The sequence below is a fragment of the Anopheles coluzzii genome, chromosome 2, assembly GCF_943734685.1.
Source record: "Anopheles coluzzii chromosome 2, AcolN3, whole genome shotgun sequence".
NCBI lineage: Eukaryota > Metazoa > Arthropoda > Insecta > Diptera > Culicidae > Anopheles > Anopheles coluzzii.
This window is the reverse complement of record NC_064670.1, coordinates 109614698-109638459: the sequence shown is the minus strand read 5'-3', so window position 1 is coordinate 109638459 and position 23762 is coordinate 109614698. Positions and strand designations below refer to the sequence as shown.

At 43.5% G+C, this 23762-nt stretch overlaps 1 protein-coding gene across 1 annotated transcript in view; it reads left to right on the top strand.

The window, feature by feature from the left end:
* Positions 1 to 392: 392 nt before the first annotated feature.
* The window catches only part of LOC120949332 (mucin-5AC), a 60425-nt gene continuing 37055 nt past the window's right edge, over positions 393 to 23762 (top strand). The window contains exon 1 of the mRNA XM_049605632.1: positions 393 to 868. Coding sequence (XP_049461589.1) covers positions 571 to 868 — 298 coding nt within the window. The 5' untranslated portion in view covers positions 393 to 570. The remainder of the gene's footprint in view (positions 869 to 23762) is intronic.

Sequence of the window (23762 nt, the reverse complement as noted above, 5' to 3'; positions counted from 1 at the left end):
GCTCAAACCCCAATCGTCACACGTTTCTTCATTGATAACGATGTAGCTCAGTTTGTAGATAAAATATATGTCTATGTTATAACCAAATGTCCCAGCGAACCTATGCAAGACACTAAATGACAAATAATCAAATAAGCTTATAAAAGCTTATAAGAATAATGTTTAAATATAACTGACCTATACGCTTATCTTTCTTTCCAGGTGTCTTTAAACCCACTGGACTATACTGCATCGATACAAGCATACTCGTCATTGAAGAGAAATCATCATAAAACATCACAGCAGCTGCACAGTGAGTGACGATTCGGGAAGAATGTCGTGATAGTGTTTGTGTGTTTTATCCTATTAAAGATCAATCTGTGTCCCTACCATCAGCTCGAAACCAAAAGAAAAGGTGATAAAAATAGCGATTGCAAGTGTCCGGTGTGCGTGTGTGATAAGACCCCCTCAACCCCCCCTAACCCCTGCCTCAACTTTAGCACCATTCTGCCACCCACCGGTGATAGATGCGAGAGCAGGTGCCGTACCATCCACACAGCCACGGTGCACCGGCAACGTTGGAACGGCGCCATGGGTGACTCTCGCGGGAAGGCCGCGCGGCCACTCGTCCTGCTGCTGCTCCTGGTCCTGGTGTGCGGCAGGCCGGGTGGTCCCGTCGGTGCGACACCCACCACCCACGACGAGCCGTATCTCGTCAGTTCCTCCTCCTCCGTCCCCCCGCCGGAGGTGACGGCGAAAAGCTATGGCGGTGGAAAATCCCCCAAACCGACACCGACGGCCATCCCGGAGCCGGAGCTTTCCACGCAGCTCGATGCGGTACAGCAACAAAGCAGCAGCAGCAGTAGCACCGTCGGAGCACATTTAAATGGTGAGTGAATTATTGAGTACGCGCAGCACTTAGGAGGGTATTAATTAAAGCAATGATCGTCGCGCGTCTGCACCACGGTCACCAATTTCGCAAGCACCGACCGTGCATTTGTATCCGTGGTGATCCGTTCGTGAGCGGCAGGTTGGCGCGACCAACGGCGTTGCGGTTTGTTCGTTCAAGATGGGAACCGAAAAAGTAAAGCAAAAGAAAAAAACACTCCATGCACTCTACCGGCTGACTTTGTGGCTGTGTTGAATGGGAAAATGGCGGGGAGTAGCGCGTGTGGTTCTGTTTCGTTTTTTTTTTTGTGCAGCTCACTTCCATGCGCGCATGCTCTCTATGGAACGATGCTTTTCGATGCTACGGATCCACCAGCTGAAACCACCAAACACCATTCCGGGCGCCGGACGGACGTTTGGCTCGAGTGTGTCGTAAAATTTGAATGTGACCTGCTTTTGCTCGGATCCGAATGTCTAGTGCCACTTTCGAAAAGGGCGATCGAGTGGGAGAGGCAATGTCGGGGAAGGGAGGGATGCAAACCGAACTGTAACACACTTTCGGAGGGGATTTTGTTTTTTTGCTCTTGCGGGTTGCGGGTCGGCTTTAGCTGGGAGATCTAGTTCACATACAGCCAGAACTGAAAGTGCATCCTCTTGAGTGTCATCGGTAAGCTGGGATGGAAGATGGCGAAAGAAATAACGCATTGGAAAAGCGCCAAGCGTGCGAAGCTGGAGTCGGTGGAGTGGAATTAATGAGATTGAAATGGAAATTTGGTTCAGCATGAGGTGAGCAAAAGCATGTAAATCAAGGGCTTATGTGTATATTGGCACGATTGGCAGTATTTATACTAGACTCTATTTTCAAGAAACATCGAATATTCACAACAGGCGGCTAATTTCAACATAATTGGTTTAAGGATGATCGAAGACATTTCCAATAATGGGCCAAAATTGGTTTAAACATAACTCAAAAGATGGGATTGTTTGGGAATCTATAATCTTGCAACACATGATCTTCAGAATGAGTAAAGTATATTTAAACACAGTATAGCTCTAATGAACCTTTGTTGCCTTAAAGTTTTAACTGCACCTGAGTATATTGATTTAAATCAATCTACAGATTCTTTTCAAAATCTTCAAAGCTCTTTTGAATCGTCTTGATGCCAGTTCTTGTTAGGTTAGGTTTATTAAATAATTAAGGATAATTATTAAGTTGCTTTAGCAGCACTAAAGACCATGTAGATAATTGCAATTTATTACATGCATTACCTAAATCAAGAAACTATCAGATGTTAAGATTTGTGACCTTAGGAAGCAAAGTTTGCTTTCGATCAACTCATTTACCAAAGTCTGGTTTGGATTATGCAGTTGAGCTTCATTCTTCATTTCGCACTGGAGGAAACATAATAAATTAATAATAAAATATAGCAAATAAAAGAGCTATAAATTTGAGTGAGAAGAAAATATAAAGCATTTCCTTTGAGCACGAGGCTAATGAAATAATCATTAGCTGCTTTGTTTCTGCTATCTTCTGGAAAAAAGCCTTCGCTTAAACCACCGTCTGCAGACCGATACAGACAGATCCATCCCTTGATTGCACACCCATTAAAAGCAGATCAACGGCCGACGGTGACAAAAGACTGGCTGGGATCGGCACAACAAGCCCTGCGGCTCCGGATCCAATTCCTTTCGACCGAAAGATAACGGGATGAGCGTCCCCTGCCGAGAATGGGGACCTTTCCCCCGTTCCGCGGGGATAGAACTTCTCCCCTAGATTGCACGGTATGGGCCATGGAAGGAACCATGGAAGGAACGAACGAAACCATTTCACACACACACACACGTCGCTTAAGCAAAGTATCTCTCCTTCTGGGGGCCAATAACTCATTTGCTCTTTGTTGGGCCTGCGTCATCATCGCGGATGGTCGCATCGTCGCAACGAGCCCGCGATACGATCGGCAATAAGTCAATGTGCGCTTCATCGCGCGAATGGGTACCGTTGCTTCTCGAACGGTTCTTCTGTACCCGTGGTCCGTGATCCCCCGTGCCGTGGAAAACACATTTTACTAAATTACTCCCTCGGAACGGCGGCGAAGGGTTTCGGATGGCGCGCTTGCTTTCCTTCTCATTGGCTTTCCTTCGCCCCTTGCTGCTTCTCTATTCTGCAATGCAGAAAGGGGAGGCGGCGGGGAGGGCCCTAGAGACGGTTGAACGAACTGGTTCTTGTCATCGCCATCACCATCAGATGGACAGATGTGCGATGTGAGAACTTAGTTACCATCTAAGGGACCGCGGTTTTTGCTCACTTTGGCTCTCCTGCTCTCTCTCTCTTTCTCCTCTACAAGGGTTGCAAAATCATGCAATGAAACCGTTTTGTCACCACGGGCATGCCATACGATCACACCGATTCCGGCGCGAGCGTTTGCCTATTCGGCGGGGCACTCGTGCAAAACCGCCAACCACGGTACCGAAGAAATGCCGCAATATGAGCCGTATCACGTTTTGCGGTATCGAATATCCGGTGCACTTTGCGACCGGGTGCATTCACCTTCTTTTGCGCCCCATGGCGTGTGCAGTGCAGTTGGTTTTGTAAGGAAGAGGAAAAAACACACGCAAACCAATTCCTGCCCTGTACGAATGCACTGAATTATGGTATTTTAGACCGGTGCGGGAGTTCCGATAGCAAATTACGATTTTACGCTCCAGTGAGCTGACCGAAACTGAACTGAACTTTTTTCGTCTGATTTCATTTGCGTTACTATCATCATGAAAATGTTGTGAACAACTACAAACAAAAATTTGACAATTTTCACTTACCTTGAGCCAGAATTGGTTAAGATTAATTTTTGCACCAACAGTGGTCGAGTGCGGTTCGTCGCTTGTTCGGTGGCATAGAAGTCGTTAGAGTTGTAAAAAGCATTTGGGTCACTTTTTGTCGTTGGAAAGCCAAACTCGACTCAAAGTTGAAGTTCGTCAGCGATAGTTGACAACATAATGTGCAGCAAACAAAAACTAATTAGTAAATTGCATGTGCTTGATGGCTTTATGCTTTTTTAGAGTGATTGGTTTAGAAGCGTTGTTATCAACTATGGATTTTATTCAGTAAAAGGAAGATAAGTATAAGAAGCATGATATTAATAATATATTATGATTTTACTATAGTTGAAATGGCAAATGTATTCACTAAGTGTAAAATAATGTACTACAAAATAAGGGTAAACGAAACATTTTTTTATATTTTGATTGTAAATGAATCAATGACAGTCGTTATAATACATGCTTAAGTGTAGCACGATGACTAAAGAATAAATAACATTTTATAATTTATCTGCCATTAATAAATTAGTTGTATGAGCTTCTTAAGCGACTTTACAACAAAATTTAAAAAGCTACAATCTAACCTACAACGGCCTGTCTCGATGTCAAATTTTGAATTTTGTTGTACAATTCACAGTTGTACAAAAATCAACTTTTCTGGCAGCGCTGCAAGTTGTCATGTATGAATTGTGGGTGTTAATATTGTAGCTCTTCAACTCTTAGTTGGAATAGTTGGGCCAATATGATGAATTACTACAGAATGGGTTGTTAAAAGATGTAAAATGTTTATTTCATTGTTTGTTAGATTTCCTCAATTAAAAATTAATTCAATGAACTACAATCTAACGCTCCACTTAAAAATGAATAATAACTAAACAAGAGAAGATCTCAAAATAATATATCTAAAATCTGTAAATAGTTTGTAGTTATTTTCACTGCTTGTTTGTTGTATTCCTTTCATACATTTCACAGCCACTGATCTTGATCTACATGTTATTATTTTTCTCCATTCATTCCACTGCACTTGACAGATCAATTTGAATGTTTTTATTATTTTGTATTCAATGCCCTGCACACTACACACAAACTGCTCATTTGTTCTTAAAACAACCCCCCAATCGGTTTCAATAACAAATCCATTCAAGTTCCTCCTCTCCCTTTGCGCAGTTGTAACGCTTTGCCCACCTGAGCGACTGACCTTCACGATCCCACCTTAGACGACGGTACCTAACGGACGTGGAGAAGCGATCACCTCCGAACCGCGCGCGACATGCTGGCAAACAAAAACACCCACACAGTGTGTGTCCCTTGCCCTCTCGCCTTTTCCTCTCTCGTTCTAGCGGCATTCAACAACCAGCAAATAATCATAAACATTCATCGCTAGGTTGGAATATTTGCGTAGCACCGTTAGAGCAGCCGACCCGGACCCGGTTGTCCTTCGATTCTGTGTTTTGTCGTCGGAAGGCTGGGGTCTTTCGGGGTGGTTGCTGCTGCCACTGCTGTTAGTAATAGCCCGAGGACCATCTCCGCAGCAGGGTGTTGTGTTACTACTTGCTCCCAACAACAACAACAACAACGCCAACCGGTTAGAACAGTTGAGAAGGAAGGATCGCTTCAGCTACGGCATACCGGACCGGTGTCCTACGCGCATTCCCTTTTGCTGCGAAGGGGGTTCGTCGCTTTCACTTTCGCGCAAGTTTTCTGTTTCCGCTCGAAACGTCAAAAACGGTCAGCCGAAAACTTTCACTGAAAACCAGGCAGTGGCGGTACACTTCACGGTGTGATTATTTGCGTCCGACCACCCGCCCGCCAGTGCGTGTGTGTGTGTGTGTGTCAGTATGATGCGCTTACGTTTAATTAACGTGTGTGAGCGCGCGCGCACGTACTCAAAGGAATGAGGAAGGGCTGCCAAATTGGTTTGATTTTGGTGGGCGTCTGTCCGTGTGGTGCGTTGGGTTTTTTTTTGCTGTATAAAAGCATAAAAAGCATACCCATTCGTACAATCAATAATCGATTAAGCTTGATTGCGTGCTGTTGCCCCGGCATGTTTCGGACTCGATGGCAGTCGGATATTGTTGCAAACAAAGCAATAACAAAGCGGAAGGAAATTTAATTCAAGCTTGTCAAAAAAGTTTCACAAAAAAAACATCTATTGTAAATGATTCTCGAACACACTCGGTTGAACAAACTCGTTGGCTTCATACACTCAGCATTTGCGTGTTCCTACCCCGGCCGCGAGTTTGTTAACGATCGTTAACGAAACAGCTAAACACACTTTACACACACCCGACAACGTCCCAAACAGTACGCACCATTGTCGCCCGCCGGTTTGGCCATATTTGTGCGAACGTTTGCATAAATTATAACCTGTTCCGTTGGCGCACCAGCCACACAAAGACACACACTTGCCATCGTCGCTCGGTGTGAGTTTGTGTTGCCGATCGTAGACGCGACCTACCGGCGACCGTCTAACGCTCGAGGGGGTTAGAATCGATACGAAAACTTGTCAAGGACTGTGCGTTCCAGTTCCGTTGCGGTTAAGGCTGCCCCCTGACCCGCGAGCTGAGGCGTGTGTGTGTAGGGGGCTCTATAGCAGCCGATAGACAGACAACGTGTGTTGTCTGCTGCGTACGAGCAACGCGCGATACGTCAGGCTGGTTATGATATTGTTACTGGCGCGCACAAACACAACTTCATTACTGGGGGTCCTTTCTTGGACAGAATATGAGGTTTTTGTGATTCGATACTTGTTGATGAAGATATTTATTGCTCGAAACGTATCGTTCAATTCGGTTTTGGAGTGATAAAATTGCTGTCGAGATCAAAAAAGGTACGGTTGATCTAATCTTTGTAAGCAATCGGAAATAAACATGGGGTTGTTTTGAAGCAAATAGAAGGTTTTATTATTTGATAGAATTTGTTTAATTTGTTTAGCGTTTTATGTTGCTGGTTTGATGTTAGTTCTAATATATAAGTTGTCTATTGTCTAGACTCTATGAGCTCATTAGCATTCGTATTCATATTTAATGAAGACATCTGGCTTCAACGAGCCTACATAACGATACTTAAAACTAATTCTTTGTTTCTATCCTGCCAAAAACTAATTTATGCTGGGGAAAAAGTGCTACATCCAATAATCGTCAATTCTTCTAAGTTATTATGAAAATCTGCTCTGTTACCTAAAGCATTATAACATCTAATCACGCTATACAGTGCGTCCCGAGAGCCTAACACTGTAGAAGATAATCTTGCATCTAATATAGACCTGGGTCTAATTGGTCTAGAAAGAGAAATTAACTTTGGGCAAGGGAGCAGAAAGGGTGCATCAATGGAACCACACATTGACTGTATGTAATAAGAGACATTGAAATGTTTCACGTCTATCGTCTAAAGATTCTAGACCAAAGAGTACACACCTAGTTCTATAAGAAGGGCAGGAGACAATACGGACGGTAAAGTAGGTTACGTGTAAATTTTCGTTGCATAGGTTCGATCCTATCTATTCTATATTGTTGCTCGGTGATACAATACAAGCATATTCATTAGTAGGACGAACAATCGCAGTTCAGAACTTTTAAGCAGAAAAGGTCTATGTATTTCTTAGTAACACGTATAACTAAATCGAATAGACGAAGAGCTTTAGATAACGTATTATCAAAAAGAGCCTGGAACGTTAATTTGTTATCTATTGGTAGGCTAAGTTCAAGATCAGAATAAGATCAAGCAACTAAACTGTCTCAAATGGCTCATAAAGTGTTTAGTATGATACTGTATATTTTTAGTTTTTTCAGTGTTTTAGCTGATATTAGAAAGAATATTGTGTTTACTGAAGGTTTACTATATTTCATGAAAAAGCGTGAACGTAACTTCAATCCTTCTATTTGGAACAATCCGCCAAATTGAATCAACTAAAGCTGCGCGCCCCAAAAAAAACAATCAAACCTCGTTGGTTTAAACCGATCGGTGCCCCCGTTTTTTTTCGACCATCGCACCCCGATTAGCAAACCATCGATTCTGCAATCGGCCACTGCCACCACGGTAATGAGCACCCTTTTTGCAACCGACCTTACCCCATGATGCACGGGATGATGATTGGCCGCCGTGTAGAGTGTAGTGCAGCCCAGCAGCCCATCCTATCCGCAGGCGTGCGAACCTCATTCGCAAACGAAAACTCAGTACAAACAGCCAATCCAGCTAATAGTAGTTTGCCCGCCCGGGCTATTGTATCAGTTCCACTTGGCTACTGGTAATGCTTTCCTCCCAGTGGATGATGGTCAAATAGGATCAGTGAACTCCGGCTGATTGTATAATGATCGCACAAAACCCCCACGGATGCGCTGCTGGGTGGTCATGTTGCACAAAACCCTTTCATCTTATTGTCTACGCCTCGTTAGACTGCTGTTGTTGAGGTCGAAGAGAGCATTGATAGATTGAGTCTAGAAGATGGATACATTATTACGCCTTTTTTGCAAACTGAACCCATTCTACTCGTTTGCACAATTAGCTGTGAGTGTTTTTTTCTTCCCCCATCGTCCCATTTTATGAGTTTCCCGTTTTATTCTGTGGTGCGATGTAGTTTCGCTTGCCCTGTTTTAACCTTGTGTGTGTGTTTGCGGTGTGAAGTGTGCTTAATCTCCAGACAACCCGCAATTCTGTGCCTTCATCTTGCCATGTCTATCGGAATTTTCATGATTTTTTATACACTTTGCTTTCATTTCATTTGCGCTTCAACTTCTGCCTTCAGAGCTTGTTTTACTTGTTCCTGTACATGTTTCCAGTTTGTTGCAACAAGTCATTTGGCGTGGAAAAAATAATATCAAGCAATCCGTACGAAACAACAGTCGGCCATCAATCGGTACGAGCTCGATCGGGAAGCGGGACAAAAAATGTAATTCTTCTGTTTTGTTGTTTGTTTTTGTTTTTTTACGTCTATCTGTCTTCCTTTCCCTTTTCCCTTTGCACCGAATCTAATCGCCCGGTGCAGATGAAAGCGGGAGAAGGAAACTCCGCACAAACCATGAACAATTGCAACGGCCAATTAAGCGACGAGCCCAAGAATCGCTGGAGCCAGGGACTGTTGCCGTTGCCTTTCTTGCTGCTCTCGTTCTCATTCGATCCAGACCGATTCGGAGACAGTTACAAAAGCCGAACCTAAGCGAGTTTGATTCGAGCACCGCAACAATTGCAGTTGCACAAACATTGCAAACCCCGGTGCGAAATGCTCTAAAGTAGAGTAAAGTAGCACCGGGAGGAAATGGAAGGAGAGCACACAATGCAACGCTGCCTCTGTTGGTCGATTGTTGCAAAAGGAGCTGTATTGCTAGAAGAAGTTTAACGTTTGAATAACTAGAATAACTATTTGCATTATTAGTATTAATTTCTATTATTAAAAATGACTTTAAATTAATGTGTATCACTCAGTTTTCAAAAATAATTAAAACTATTGGCCTGAGAATATCATCATTGGTATACGATTCTCGTTTTTCAATTAGCCAAACTGCTTCACCAATAAATCTGCCCCGCTCATCATAGCAGAACCGCATGCTTCCCATGTAACATCGTGCCCAATAATTCCGAAAATTCAATTTAAATAATATTTCTCGTCCTTCTATGCAATTAAGCTTAATGGTTTTTGGCTGCCGGATTCTAATTAGAGTGAGCTGTGCGTCGCCGTGCACTAATAAAACAAAAAAATAACTCCCCCAAGCGCATGAACAAAATGAAGTTATAAACTTGTTCACACACATTAATCACCGCTGCTCGGCAAATTGACTTCCTCGTTACTTGTGGGTTGTTATTTTTGCTTCTCTTCTTTTTTTTTTTTGTTCGAAAATCGATCACCGTGATTCCGTGTATGATTTGTGCCGGTAGCAAAGACCGGATCCACCAAGCTTCATGCACCCCTTCAACCCTCACACTTCAAACTACATCATAGCACATCATTACTGTTGATCGACCAAAAATCCCAAGCCGAGATCGTATGCCGAAACGTGCGAAACTTCGCATACGATTCTTCAGTGGCTACGGTGAGGTACAGGGTAAGGGTTCGTTTGATTAGTTTCGGGTCGACGTTAGTCAATGCGGCGCGTTTTTGGGAACTCGGTTCTGTGCGGCATCCTCACTACCGTAACGGAAAAGAAGATATTGAACCGTGAATGTGACCTCGGCACGGCACAACATTAATCTATATGTACCGCTGCTGTTGGTGTGTGTGGCGGGTGAATGAAAAAGAGACGACAGCCGAAACGATCGTTCGATTGGATGGTGTTTTTTGTTCGGTCGTTTTTGGCTGCCTTCTGTGCAATATTGCGTGAGTTTGGTGCCGGTCGTAGATGAGCACATGGGGCAAGTTCGCGAGTCAATGCCAAACATGTGAGCTGTTGCTTCGTTATGTTTTTTTTTGTATCGAGTTACGGCACATACAAAAAAAAACGATAAAGCGAAAAACCCACTCAACATGATGTTGCCGTTTATTCGGTATTGTATGTTTCTTCGTCTTTTTTTTCGGTCGGTTTGTTTGATTTGGTACCCCCCAATTACCGCCAACCCCAGAGATGATACCGGTAAGGTTCACGAACGGAGAGTTTCGTGAGAATGACGATTCCCCGTGCTCAATGTGACCCCTCTTTCGACTGGCTGAGATGGAGAGGAATGGGGCCTTATCCACCTGACGCTGCTGACGTCTTTAGCGACGCATTAAAAGTGCTGACTGGTGCGAAAACGGCTCGATGATGAGTACGTGAACCGGGAAGTAGTGGTATTGCATGGGGGTTTGTATTTATTTCTAGCAAAAAGAGGATGCCCCTTTTGCTGCCCTGTCATCGTCTGAGTGGTTTTTGGGCTGAGGAAATTATTTGCTGTTTTTCTCTCGGTCTAATCTAAGAGCAAACAGAAGTGTAGAATTTAGCTGAAAGCTGTAGATGAAAAACAAAACGTAAAATGGTCTTCACTTTTTATGTCAAAAGATTTAAGTTTAATTGATTTTTTATCTACGTCAAGATAGCGAAGGTTGTGCTGGTGGCACATACATTAAACACGTAACTGAGAAGCAACAAAAAAGTAATTTTCAAACAGCTTCCCTGTTGTTTACACTTAGGGTGAGAAACGTTTGTCATCAAGCTATAAATCTAATAAGATAAAGCTTTTCTGTTCTAATTGCAATAGAGTTAATGTTAATAGTTAACGAATGATCAAAATCCTGTTACAATTAATCCTTATACAGTAGGTGACCGCTTATTAGATGTGTCTTACTGGATTTTTTTTTAATTAGAAGTTCGCTAACTGGAGTGATTCTCAGTTGAAAAACACATAAATGTCGAAACACCCGGAAACGTACGAAAAGAAATTCAGAGCAAATTTGGATTTTTCTCACAAATTTAGCCTCTCAGTTAGCGTACTTATGTATGTACTTATAATAAAAACTCTGCTTAATGTTCATCATAAAATGAAGCAAGTAGAATGTGTAGAATTACACATTCTACTTGCTTCAAGCTTAATTATGTAGAATTAAGGATAACTAGAATGACTTAAGGTCCAAGATGATCTTTCTTTCAAATTACTTACTGTACTTTATGCTTTTTACTAAAATATTCAAGCTATTTTCAGCTTTTTCAAAATAAAGTAAAATGGCTTAATCTTATGTATAGTAGAACTGCGAAAACACTAACCTACATTGTACTCCCACTCTATTCAACGCGATTGTTTCCCGTAGTATAATTATTGTTCTATCTATTCTAGCCATTTTTTCATTATTATCCTCACTTTGCAAACGATATTAACGCGATATGCAAACGGTCATAGGAAAAAAATCATTTTCCCTCTATCCGGTAACACGATACCTCCCACTCCCTCAAAATGTATCATTTCACTTCGGCAACACGTAACGGGAACGCATTTGCCCCATTACTGCTTAGTTTCTGCCGCTAGAGCGCGGCGTTGGCGTTCAATCGTAGATTTGCCTAAATCTAGGATTTTGTACCTAATTAGACTCGCTCACTGTTTCCTCTGCAAAAAAAAAACCACCACACCACACAGCGCGTGCAAATGAAAATTCAAATTAACCCCGAAAAGAGGAAGCAGAAAGATTTTCCAACACACGGTCGTACACGGACGTCATCACTGAGGCGGGGTGGGCTGCAATTAATTGAACGCTTTCACCGTGGTGCGCAGTGGCAGAGCCGAAAAGCCCAAACTCAAATCTACCCCTTCGAAACATAAATCTCAAACCGATCGATCCCGTAGGCTGAGCGTAAAAACAGAGTAGAGGCAAAGCATGGAAAACATGCCAAATGCATAGGCCCGGGCGCTAAAGCCCCGCTTTTCGGTAATGAGCCGGCGCTCGCTCGCCCGGAGGTATGTTGCTCATTAACGTACCCATTAAATAAGCATCAGTCTGGGGTGAGATGGGGCGCAGCGGGATTGTTTTCTTTTCTGTTTTTTTTTGTCTGTTTATTGAAAATAGGAAGAAGCTTCCGAATGGAGCTAACGGCGCTCCGCAATGGGAGGAAATGGCGAGAGAAAAGTTTGCTCCGTTGCAAGGTTGTTTGCTGTGTTTGCATCACAATCATAATCACATCACCGGCGTGAGGTTGATATTGTGTCATGCCTTTTTGGAGGTGATTTGAGGCTTTAAATTTCTCCAGTACAAGTTCAAAAAGCAATGTTTACTGTAGCACAAGCATTTCTTTTTTTAAATAATAAGATCCCAATAAGAGTACAAATTGATGATGTCTAACTTCAATCGGGAGAAATTCGGGAGATCAGGAAACACTTATTATTTCCCTTGTAGCACTTGAAGAAAAATTATTTCGATGGTTTTAAAAAGAACAAACTATTCTTACGAATCCACTACAATTCACCATGCTCGTTCCTTTGTAACGCTACTGTTGAATCACTGAAATGAAGATCACACTAGAGCACACAGGAAGTCCTCACAAACATCCCATTTTGTTTCGGTTCATAATCGCATTCAAGGTCCAACAATAGCATAAAATGACGTCACATCATTAAAACAGATTAAGTTATAACGTCTGTTGTCATAAAAAAGCAGAACCGGCGTGGCGTTCACTTTTGCATAAAGCAGCCATGATTGACAGCGGCGGAGAAGATCTTGATCGTTCTGGCGTTGGTAAGCGGAACTAAAGTTAATCTCTTCATACAACCGTACCTGCCCAGCCGCGTACCAATGCGCGCTTTGCACCCTTAATTAGCTAATGCAGCCAAACGTACAGCGCGTGACATTTTAATCGCATTTTTGCTGCCGGTCAATCGGTCCTGTTCTGGGTGGGTGGGTCGTGCGCTCGCGGCCGTGCATACTCACCCGTCAAGGATTTGGCGTAGGGGAAGGGTGAACAAATTTGCAAGCTTATTATGACACATGGCGAGTGTGTGTGAGTTTTTTTTCGCAAAGAACTAATTAGATGGACAGGTCTTAAAATTAAGATAAACAATCGTGCAACTTAACTGTGTGCTTTTGTCACGTACGAAGGCCAAAGGAAGTGTTGTACGCAGAAAAAAGTTCTACCAAGGGATTCTGTCTCATTAAATCGTCTTTAAAGTGATAAATGATAATTGCAGGAAATAAGCAACCACCAATGCGTTTGCAACAGAGCTTTCCTAGCGCTTACCGAAAGACACATTTATCGGTAACGAGCCGAATGAATCAAGTCCCTATATGTGTTTTCGCAATGTTGACCTCGCGTAAGCATTCGAATAAAAAGAAAACGGGTTTCTGCACTCATATTTAAGTGCAAATGAACGATTTTAACGAGACACTGCACCTCGCTGCAAATGCAAAATGAATGCAAAAAGAACATACACACACACACACACACGCGTTAATAAGAAAAACAATTAAATAATGTCGATGCGAATGGCCGCGAAGATGCCTCACCACGTACCTCTGGGTAATTGGATTTAATTCAGCCATTAAGCGTGATGGAAGCGTACCCCGTACGGAAATTATCTTTCGTTTTTTATCCCTCCTCGCTATCCAAAACGTGCCGCCATTAACCCTTTAACCTGCGTAGAAGTGCATCCTCTACTGGATGCACCTTGTGCACCAAAGCGTCCTCCTTTGCACTGTAATTTACACGTTCTGCTCATTACGCGAATGATGCTGTGCAGGTCGTTTCGTGACTAATGCGCTAAAGCGTTCTGATAAACGGTCCTGTCTTAGGGCTTAGAATAGATCCCTTGTTTCCCTTCGCTGTCTCTCCCTGCCACATGCGCTAATCACACAGGTTTGGTCAGATAGATCGTGAGACGTCGGCTCGGCTTGCTGCAACGCGCTGCGCACGTCAGCGGCCTGATAGCGTCATCGCCAGCGGTTCATATATTAATATAAAATCCTTAATCACGTCGTGTCCGGGGCTGTTATCGTGCGGAATAAATCTTCCGCACCGGGGTCCCTGCATCGCCGAACCGGCGGAAGATCGATCTACGACATTGAACTTTCCACCGTGCGCCGTGATTCTGCTCTAACGCTCACGTTCTGGGTACCGCTCGCGGGCACACAATTCAATTGTACAGCGCCGAGAAGAGTGCGCGCCACTGTACGAATGTGTACTTCCCTGCCGCTTTGTGCTGATTGCGCATTTGTCGTGATTCCATTGTTGGCGGGTAAGCATGTGGGGTACAAACTATAGAATGCAGCTCCGAAGCAGCTGAAGGAATCCGATGATCTCATACTGCTCGGCATGAAGAATTACAGCGCTAAATGACGGGATTTAAATTCATTCCACTCCAGCCGAAGCTCTCTGAACCTTTCATATTGGCGGGGAGTTTTGTTTTTGCTGCAATCTTCAAACAAATGTTTCCAAAAATATTCGCTCAAAGCTACCGGCAGACGGGATCCGTCCATTCGGCCTGCGTGATTTAGTGCGCCCTTTCTCCTCCGTACACAAAACCCTTCCCCGGCACTTGGTGGTGGCGCTAGTGATCGATCCAGCCAATCGATCATGCACCAGCTAAAAGGCACATGATTTATGCACTCACCCACTGGGATCAACCACCACCGGCCGCCCCCCCCCCCCCCCCCCTCATCTGCCACGCTGCTCGAAGCTGGTGGAACATTAATCTTTTGGCCGACCTCGCGTGTAACCGCGATGCTGACCGGTGCTGACGGTGTTCGTGGTGCGAAATGGTGCTTGAAATTAGATTATACAGAGACAGAGAGAAGGGGAGAGAGAGCGAGGGTAAGGGAAAATAATGCTCGCATGCAATATTGGACTGGCTGGCTGGCTGGCTGGAAGGTGAAAAAAAGGAGCGTGAGAAAATTGCTATCAAATCAGGCTGCCAAGGGGATTTATTGGTGTTTTGGGTGTGTCCAAGGGGAGGGTGTTTGCATGTTGTGTGTGACTGTGTGGATTGAAGGGATGTACAATAATAGTTGTCCAAGTGAGCCGGGGTTTTGATTGTTTGAAAGTGCAAGGGCATAAAAACTGCATTGCAAATATTAGAATTTTTATTAGACTACACCACACAGATTTAATTGTTTTTATTTCGTTCACTCTTTTCTTCTCACCTGTCAAATCGTAAAAGGTAACAACGTTTCTAAAGCCATTTGAACACAATAAAGCACTAGTTCAAACCCGTTCAAAAACATCAGCTGTACCTCAAATGATTCGTCAATCGTTGATTGGATCAACGTTTGACAAACAATGAACAATGTTGAAATGAGATTTAATCATTGGAAATGAAATGAAACGGGCTTTGATTTGTTTTTATTTAGAAACGAGTAATACATGGCATTGTTTCGTTGAAAGAGTCGAAGAGACTTATAGTGATCTTAATGGATCTGGTGCAAGAACTATGTTTATTTCTCATACATTTATTATACTTTGTGCATCATAATTATTGTAAAAAAAGGCTTTTGAACAATCTATCTAAATTTTATCAAAAGTAGATGTCTTTGGAGCAAACAATCGCTAACTGTAGAATTGTAGAATTTGTATAATCTAGTAGCGAGTGTAAAATTGGCCATTAAAATTTGTAAAAAAAATCCATTCTCCACCCACCTAATAAGATCGTACGCGCTACGAAACCAAAACCCACCCCCGATTTGCGATGATGATCCGCAACCAAGATGGAAAACCCTGACGCCCCGATTCCCATGACCTTCGCGTATCTTTTTTGTCTTCTTCTATCGCCCCTTCTGCCACCACCCACAGCTACGCCCGCAATCCCCATGCCGAAGCAATGCGCACTGCCTTCGGGTCGGTCGGCGTTTCCAACTTCCAAGCAATAAATCTTGCTTCTTCTCCCGGTGACAAAATGCCGCTGTTTCGCTGTCAGAATCTTACCCCATCGCCTTAACTCCCTCCCCCCCCCCCCCCCCCATCATCCCATTTGGTGACGCCCGGGCACGTAATTATTTCCAGCATCGGGCGCGTTCGTGGGATCATAAAGTAGCCGACGTTTAACTGCACTTGACAGGCGGACGGATCGGCGTAAGGGTGGCATTAATACAGCTGCGAACCTGGGTGACATATCAACGAGGTCAAAATTATAGGAGGGAAGCTTCCTCGATCAAACGTGCCAGGGCCCGAGCTTCCCACCGAGTGCATTTCCGTTCGTACACCCGTCGTTTTGCGTCGTTCGACAGTGGTGGCGGTATGGAGGGGACAATCACAATGAGATGATGGTTTTAGAAGTGTTTATTTTGTCGTTAAGGGAATCGGGAAAAAAGATCCAAATGATATAGGAATGTATTGTTTTGTCGAGTTCGCATACCGGTTGCAATGGCACGTGGACGTTCTAACGTTCTGGCGGGTAATAATAATAAACTCATATTTCTTCCCCGTCTCTAAACGCGCTGATGCTAATCGGTTAGAAGGAAATAATTACTAAAAGATGTAAATCTCTCTTTATGCGAAATGTCAACACTCAGTTTGATTGTTTTACGAGCGCTACTGTGTTTATTTATGAGAATTTCTGGAATGGTGTTTATGTTGTTCTGTTCGGTATGGTTTGGTAGATCTAGAAAGGTTATTAAAACATCTCAAAAGGTAAATCTCTAAAGGACATAGAGTGTTGAGAGGCATAGACTATTCGATTGTTTTTTTTTTTTTTTTTACTAAAATGAAAGTTTTTCCAGGAGTTCTCATAGCTGTGGGACACTTTGTTGACTCCTTCTTACTTGAAATGAACTTAATGTAATGTGAATTGGACTCTATAGCACCCTTGTTGGACAAATCCAATAGGAATTTTCAAGAAGTCTGTTCAAAAAGGGTGCCATATAGTCCAATTTTTATCCTATGAAGTTCTCTTCCCATAAGAAAGAGTCTAGGGTCTACATTATAATACTACTTTTACTTCATCTAGAATAGACAATAACCCAAAGAATCGATGTCTAGGCTACACAGCGAGAAAGATAAAACTTCAACTTTTTGGTGTTTTTTAGTATTTTACAAGGGATGCAGTAGGAGCAGTTGCTCAAAAGTAAGCTAATGGGGTTCGTCGCTTGTTGGCCAATTCCTATATGAAATCCAGCTCTTCAACTTTCTGACAGTTTTGTTTGCTTTTAGTAGATGGGAAATTACTTGTTAATATACTTGGCGTGCGTCAGGGCCCTCCGGAACGTTTCTCTATATATTTAATACTAGCAAAATTACAAGTAGTGGAATAGAAGGCCTAAAGCTAACGATTCAAAGTGGTTGTGTTTTAAGATTAAATCAAAATAAAATAAAATAATTGACTACACCTATACAAAATCCACACAAACTTATTGATAGTCTAGAATCTTTCAAAAACTAGCCAAATTTGTTGTTTCCAAGACCATTTTAACAATTTATGTTGAAAATACAGATCATTTTGCAGTTGATTTTATACCACTACAGCACATACAAACTCGATCCCACTGTTACTTTAACTTCATGCGATGAAGTCACAACAAGCCAGTTCACCGTACTGTCCCACCATTGACGCTTTTTGTCACCGGTTCACCGGGTAACAATCGAACCGTTTGCATACATCATGCGAACACACACACACAGCAGCGCGCTGGAAATGGTATGGCCACATCCACTGCTCAACAATGCAACATCCCTCACATCCCTTTTCGGCTTGCCCGAACCGTTCGTCACTTCCCTGCCGTCGATCAATCGGCCGCCAGTGACGCGTGCCACTTCACTGGGAGCGGTTCTGGTGGCCCATCGGTTAACTGAGTAGCAAGCGACGAACCCGGCTCGATCGATCGCTAATCAAAATTCAAACACAATCTACCCCTGCGCGGAACAATGCCCCCGAGCCACAATGTCCGGTGGTGGTGGCAGGGACTGGTGGCGGTGGTGCATCAACCCAAACCGATCAGCAATACCTGGCTGAAGATGCAGAAGAGGAAAAAAACACACAGAAGAGGATGGTTTTTTTTTGTGTGTGTGCAGAGCTCGAACAAGCGTGAGGGGAGGGAAAACAGTCATAAAAAGTGCCACCACCACCACCACCACTACCATGTTGCAATCAAACTGCGCAAGTACAGGGTGGGTCTGGCATTACTATTTTTTCTTTCTTTGGGGAGGACTGTTAGATGACTGCAAAAAAAGGCGTGTTTTTAGTGCCCCCGCAAGTGCAGTCTTCTGCGGTGGTTAACGCATGGTCGGTATTACTTTCACTAAGCACAGCCGTGGGCCGATTTGATGGCAATGTGCGATTTTTTCCGGTAGATTATCCAAACCGTGGAAAGCTTCGGTTGGGATGTGCCGCAAGGATCAGCTCTATTGATTCTGAAAATTGTACCATATAATGCTCGTTTAGGGAAGGGTTCGGCCTATTTCTTTTTCCCCCAATGAGGCACGTTTGGAATTTGGACCCAAAAAAGGGTCCCAACATTGCATAATACCGTGCATAATCCATCCATCTACTGTTAAAGAAGGAGAAGCATGGCGTAATGAAGAGTTGCCGTAACTGCTGCTGGATTGGACTATTTTTTTTTCGTTGATGCATTCTCAACAGTCACCACAGCACGTGCTTCTTTCGTGCGGGCAGAGGCAGCCCTGGAAGCAGTTCATTAAAAGATACAATTTAAATGCCATCGTCTGGGCTGGTGCTCTGTTTGTTTCATCGCGGATTTTTTTGTTGTATATTTGCTGATCTCCTTCTCTTTCTCTCGCGAAGTCCATTTGAAACGATGAAATGGTTGATTAGTGCGGCACGGCACAATAAAACAAAAAACTCACACAACTGTTTCGCGTTCCGCTGGGCTTGCTCGAGTGAAACTGGGAAAGAGGTCTGGGGTGGGGCAATTTTCTTACCGATAGGGTACGCGAGCGCCCAACCCATGCAGACAGCACGGTGCACGGTTGAGAAAAGATCGCGAGGACACACAGATAAAGGAGGACACACACGCGATTCATGATGGTAGCGGTGATGGTGGCTGGCGAGGGTAATAATATGGGTTTGACTTTAAAAATTAAATAAATCCCTTTTGCCGATACAAACATCTCGATCGGTTGGCACCGCTCGCCTGTGAGAACTGTAAAGTAATTCCGTGCAATTAACGTGTCGTTATGAACCAATCGGACGGCGGACACCGATCGAAGCAGCCATACACTCGCCATACAAACACACACACACACTGCTCGGTTGGGTTGCACTTTTTTGCAATCGGTGCGCTGACATCGGCTAATGGTGGTGGCGCAAGTCAAATCGATCCGTTTGGAATGTGCACCAGCGGGAAGGTGTTAGCCACCGGGCGGCATGACTCGACAGTCGTTCATTGCTTATCGGTTTGGGCAGGGAAACGGTTTTTGATTAGTTAGATGAGTTGTTTGTTGAATAATATAAGCGATTGAAATGTAAATAGTAAAGCAATGCATGTGAACGCTCTCAATAAATCTTGAGCAAAGATGCACACACAATTTTAATTAAAGAAATAGCACCCAAAGACCAAACCCTATTAATGAAGAATCGGAGTGGCTTGATCCGCCTCTACAAATCTAAAATTTTTGATCTGATTTTTGAGTTTTGATCTGAAATTGATCCAGTTCAATTAACAATAATAACAACCATTGCAGAAGCTTATGACATTTGTTTCAATCTGTTAAATCTATGAAGCTTTTCTGTGGAGAGACATCAATTTTAATAAACATTTATCCAGAAACTTTCATAAGCTACGCCTTTAAAGTAGCTTGAGCTGTTTCCCTCATAGGAAGTTTCAGTTGCTCTCGATTATCGTCTAAATGATATCTTAAGCCCAATCTCTTCATTTAAAAGCAAGCATTTTTTAGTTCAATATCCATCTAAGTCTTAGATTCTAAGATATACAAAGACATCCGGCAAGTAACGACCTATGGAAGTTTTTCATTGATTGGCATGAATAACATACATTAGAATTACAGTATCTCTGGTTTAATCAAAAGCTTGTGATTTGTATATATTCGTCTATTTAATCTATCTGACAGTATAAGACTACGACGAAATCATTAAAGAACCATTACTCTCCATCTCAGACATTCGAAAAGTCAATCAAGGAATCACTTATCTTTGCATGAGTCAAGATTAAATACAGGATTCATTTAATATTTGATGGCGTTGCTGTGGTCATCAGTCAATCAGTTTGATCATTTCCTGTTACCATACGTGACAGACAGCAAGGTTGTAATCAGTAGTCGGTAGTTATTTATACGTCTTAGCCAATGCGCTGATATTCATAAAGCTCTCTGCTCTGTCTTAACAGGGAAAAGCAGTATGCAAAAACGGAATATTCCGCAATTTTGTAAGGGCTAAAATCACTATCCAAACAAACCCACTTCATGTCAGTCAACCGTTAACGAGCACATCAGCGAGGAACAACCCCCCCGAACGGTAATTGAACTGGAACACATGAAACAAGTGATCGAAAATGAAGCCATCCACGGTGAAAAGCACCTACCGCTACAGAAGTGTACATACTTCCGGAATGACTGAGTACCCATGTTTGCTACATTGAATGATTCCTTTTGTCCCGCATTTTGATATGTTTATACAAGCACGAGAGAGTTGTCCCGATCCTCCAGCAAGATTAATGATGTATGTTTTGTGTGAAGCACATCCTAGTCTCTTTTTTTGTTGCTGCAATCTTTCCCCTTCAGTCTAATCAACATGCAAAAAGCGCTGTATTGAGCATCTCGCAATGAAACGTCCATTCCAACAGCCAAACGCTCAGTGCAACTCCCAACGGGATTGCCGGTGAATGGGTTCGACAGCTAAGCCTTTCAAGCTTGGTGAGGTTTTGCATAGCACCTTCACTCACCATCGTCATTATTCATTATCGATTGCAATAAAACTGCAAGCCCACACTCCGGGCGCCGGGTGATTAAAACTCCTCTTCACACTGCCGAACCACTTGGCGTCCGCTCGTCTTTGCATCGTCTTTCGCTCGAGCCGTAAATGGCCGGCACTAAAATTTGGTTTTGCAAATATGCAACCATAAAGGCGCTGAGCTACTGTGATTGTGAAAGGACGGCACATAACGCATCATCATAACCGGCTTGTTTATGGACCTAGCGGCGTAGGGAAGCGCTGGAACGATAAATTCTAATCACCTCGACATTTCAGTGACATCCTGGTGTAGCAATGCATTACACTTTTATTGTTCTTGTGCAGGTGCGATCCAGTCGCTTGTTTGTTTGCAAGATCCGCGTGGACAAACCATCTTCTGCTCCCTTGCTGTAATAGGGTGGTGAATTGCACTCTACCTCCCCTAATCAACCGTTATTACGTTCGATTCATAATTGAATATCAGCGAGCGCTCACACGGAGCGGAGGATCAATAAATCTTCGACCCACCGGTGCGGCCCGGTCGATGGGAGCAAAACCACCCGCTCCAGATGAAAGTGAACCTGACTCACCGGGTCCGCTACGATCTGCAGTGCCGCTCCGATGCCAAATCGGCCCGGGCCCCGGTTAAACGGTTCAAAAGAACAAGTGAATGTTGTTTCGATCATCGCTCATGCACCGGCTAGAGGAGTGCTGGCCGATCCGGTCACCGTGAGCACCGATCGAGTGGAAATCTAATATTCTACCCTGCCCTGCGGGGATAAAAGGGTCCGTGGTGCGATGGCTGTGCTGCTTGGTGATTCAATTAATTCGAACCTCACCCTCTTTGCATCGTACTGGTCCGTAGGGTGACTGTTTCGTGAGGTCGGGAGCTTACGGTGTTGAAGGCTGCAAACGGGTTTTGTCGATGCATTCTAAACCGAGTGTTTCGAGTGATTTTTTACGAGATCGGATTCATTTTTTCCCACGAGCTGACCGGATATGAGTTGTTTGTTGTTTGTCATCGATTTAGATGGGGTCGATGAAGAGCGATGGGTTAAGTAGGGGAGTTCGAAACGCTGGGAGTTCCTGTAGGAACGGGTAGTACTTGTTGTTTAGTGTTTACTTCTACATACATCGTTCTAGTCTCTCTGGCTGAGTCATCTGAAAAATCTGATTGTGTTCTTTCCTAATACTTGGTTCTCCAAACACGTTAGAATTCAAATCTGATGTCTGTTATTACGATCACGTAAGATCTAGGTCTCTTTGGAAGAAATCCAATTTCAATTTTCAATTTATTTTCTGGAACGCACCTGGGAACTTCGATATTGTGTGTACTATGAATATCTATCAAAACAACTTCTCAAATATAGTAGCAAAGTTCACTAAATCCTTAAGAATCACCACCATTAATCAGAATTCTCAAAATTATTTGTTTAATTTACCGTATAACATAACATGCGCGAATATTAATGCAACGATGATGTCTTCAGATCGCACTACACCCTGATTAGAGAACATACTTAATAACATACTACTAAACTTGTTGTATAAATTGCGGACTATCTGATTTGGGACTATCCCTGTATAAGCATACAGGGTTTCCCACGATTTATTGGTTGGTTCCCACGATTTATTGGTGCGTTCCCACGATTTTTTGGTCATTTCCCATAATTTTTTGGTAGCAACCCACGATTTATTGGTCGGTTCCCAAATATTATTGGTCGGTTCCCAAATATTATTGGTCGTTTCCCAAATATTATTGGTCGGTTCCCAAATATAATATAATATAATACCGACCAATAATATTTGGGAAACGACCAATAATATTTGGGAACCGACCAATAATATTTGGGAACCGACCAATAAATCGTGGGTTGCTACCAAAAAATTATGGGAAATGACCAAAAAATCGTGGGAACGCACCAATAAATCGTGGGAACCAACCAATAAATCGTGGGAAACCCTGTAAAACATTGACAAACGAACTCCTCAACCACTCAACTCAATTCCTACCCATACGCGAATTCCATCTAACGAAGAGTCTAGCAGCCATATGTAATCCTCTCTTCAAACTCACCCGAGACCTTATCGCCGTGCGCCGAAAAAGGCTTTCAAAGGCCTTTCCCTTAACCACGCTTCCCCCACGACCGACCAACCTTTTGCGAAGCAAAAACAAGACATCGGTCCCCTTGGGACAGAAACGGCAAATCGTTACATAACGGGTATTCCTTTATGCTCGGTTTCGTCTACTACAAAACCACCTACCCCCGAGAATGGGAGACGAGGCGAGGCCACCGGTTCGCCAAAGATGGACCTGGCACACGTTGCGGAAGTCGTTGCGGCGCACGCGACGGACGCGCAGTCCGCTCGGACTACGGCGCGGGCAGTGCATCACGCTTCACACATCACACACGTCCGTTTGACTTTGCTTGCGTATTGTTAAGCGCTGCCCGCTGTGCCATGGGGCATAAACTATATGATCCATTATAATATCCATCATTGCATAACGCATGGGATGACTCGGCGGGACTTTTTAGCGGGAAGCGACCACAATTCACCGAAGAAGCAATATGGGTTGATTGTTTTTCTGTGAGTTATTTGCAGGAGCAGTGTGTAGAGGTAAGCCCTTTTATTCGGCGAATGGAGTTTTACGTAAATTTGGCCACGTTTGTAGGTCGCGTTGGAAGCATGCTTCATGGCACACTGCCACAGTAACATCACAAAAGAACGTTCTCTACTGGCACCGGGATGGGTTTGTTTGTCCATCGCGTTCAAGCGAGATAACGCTTCTATTGGGGTCAGTGCAATTAAAGCGAAATAATCATCGTCCAGCTAAAACA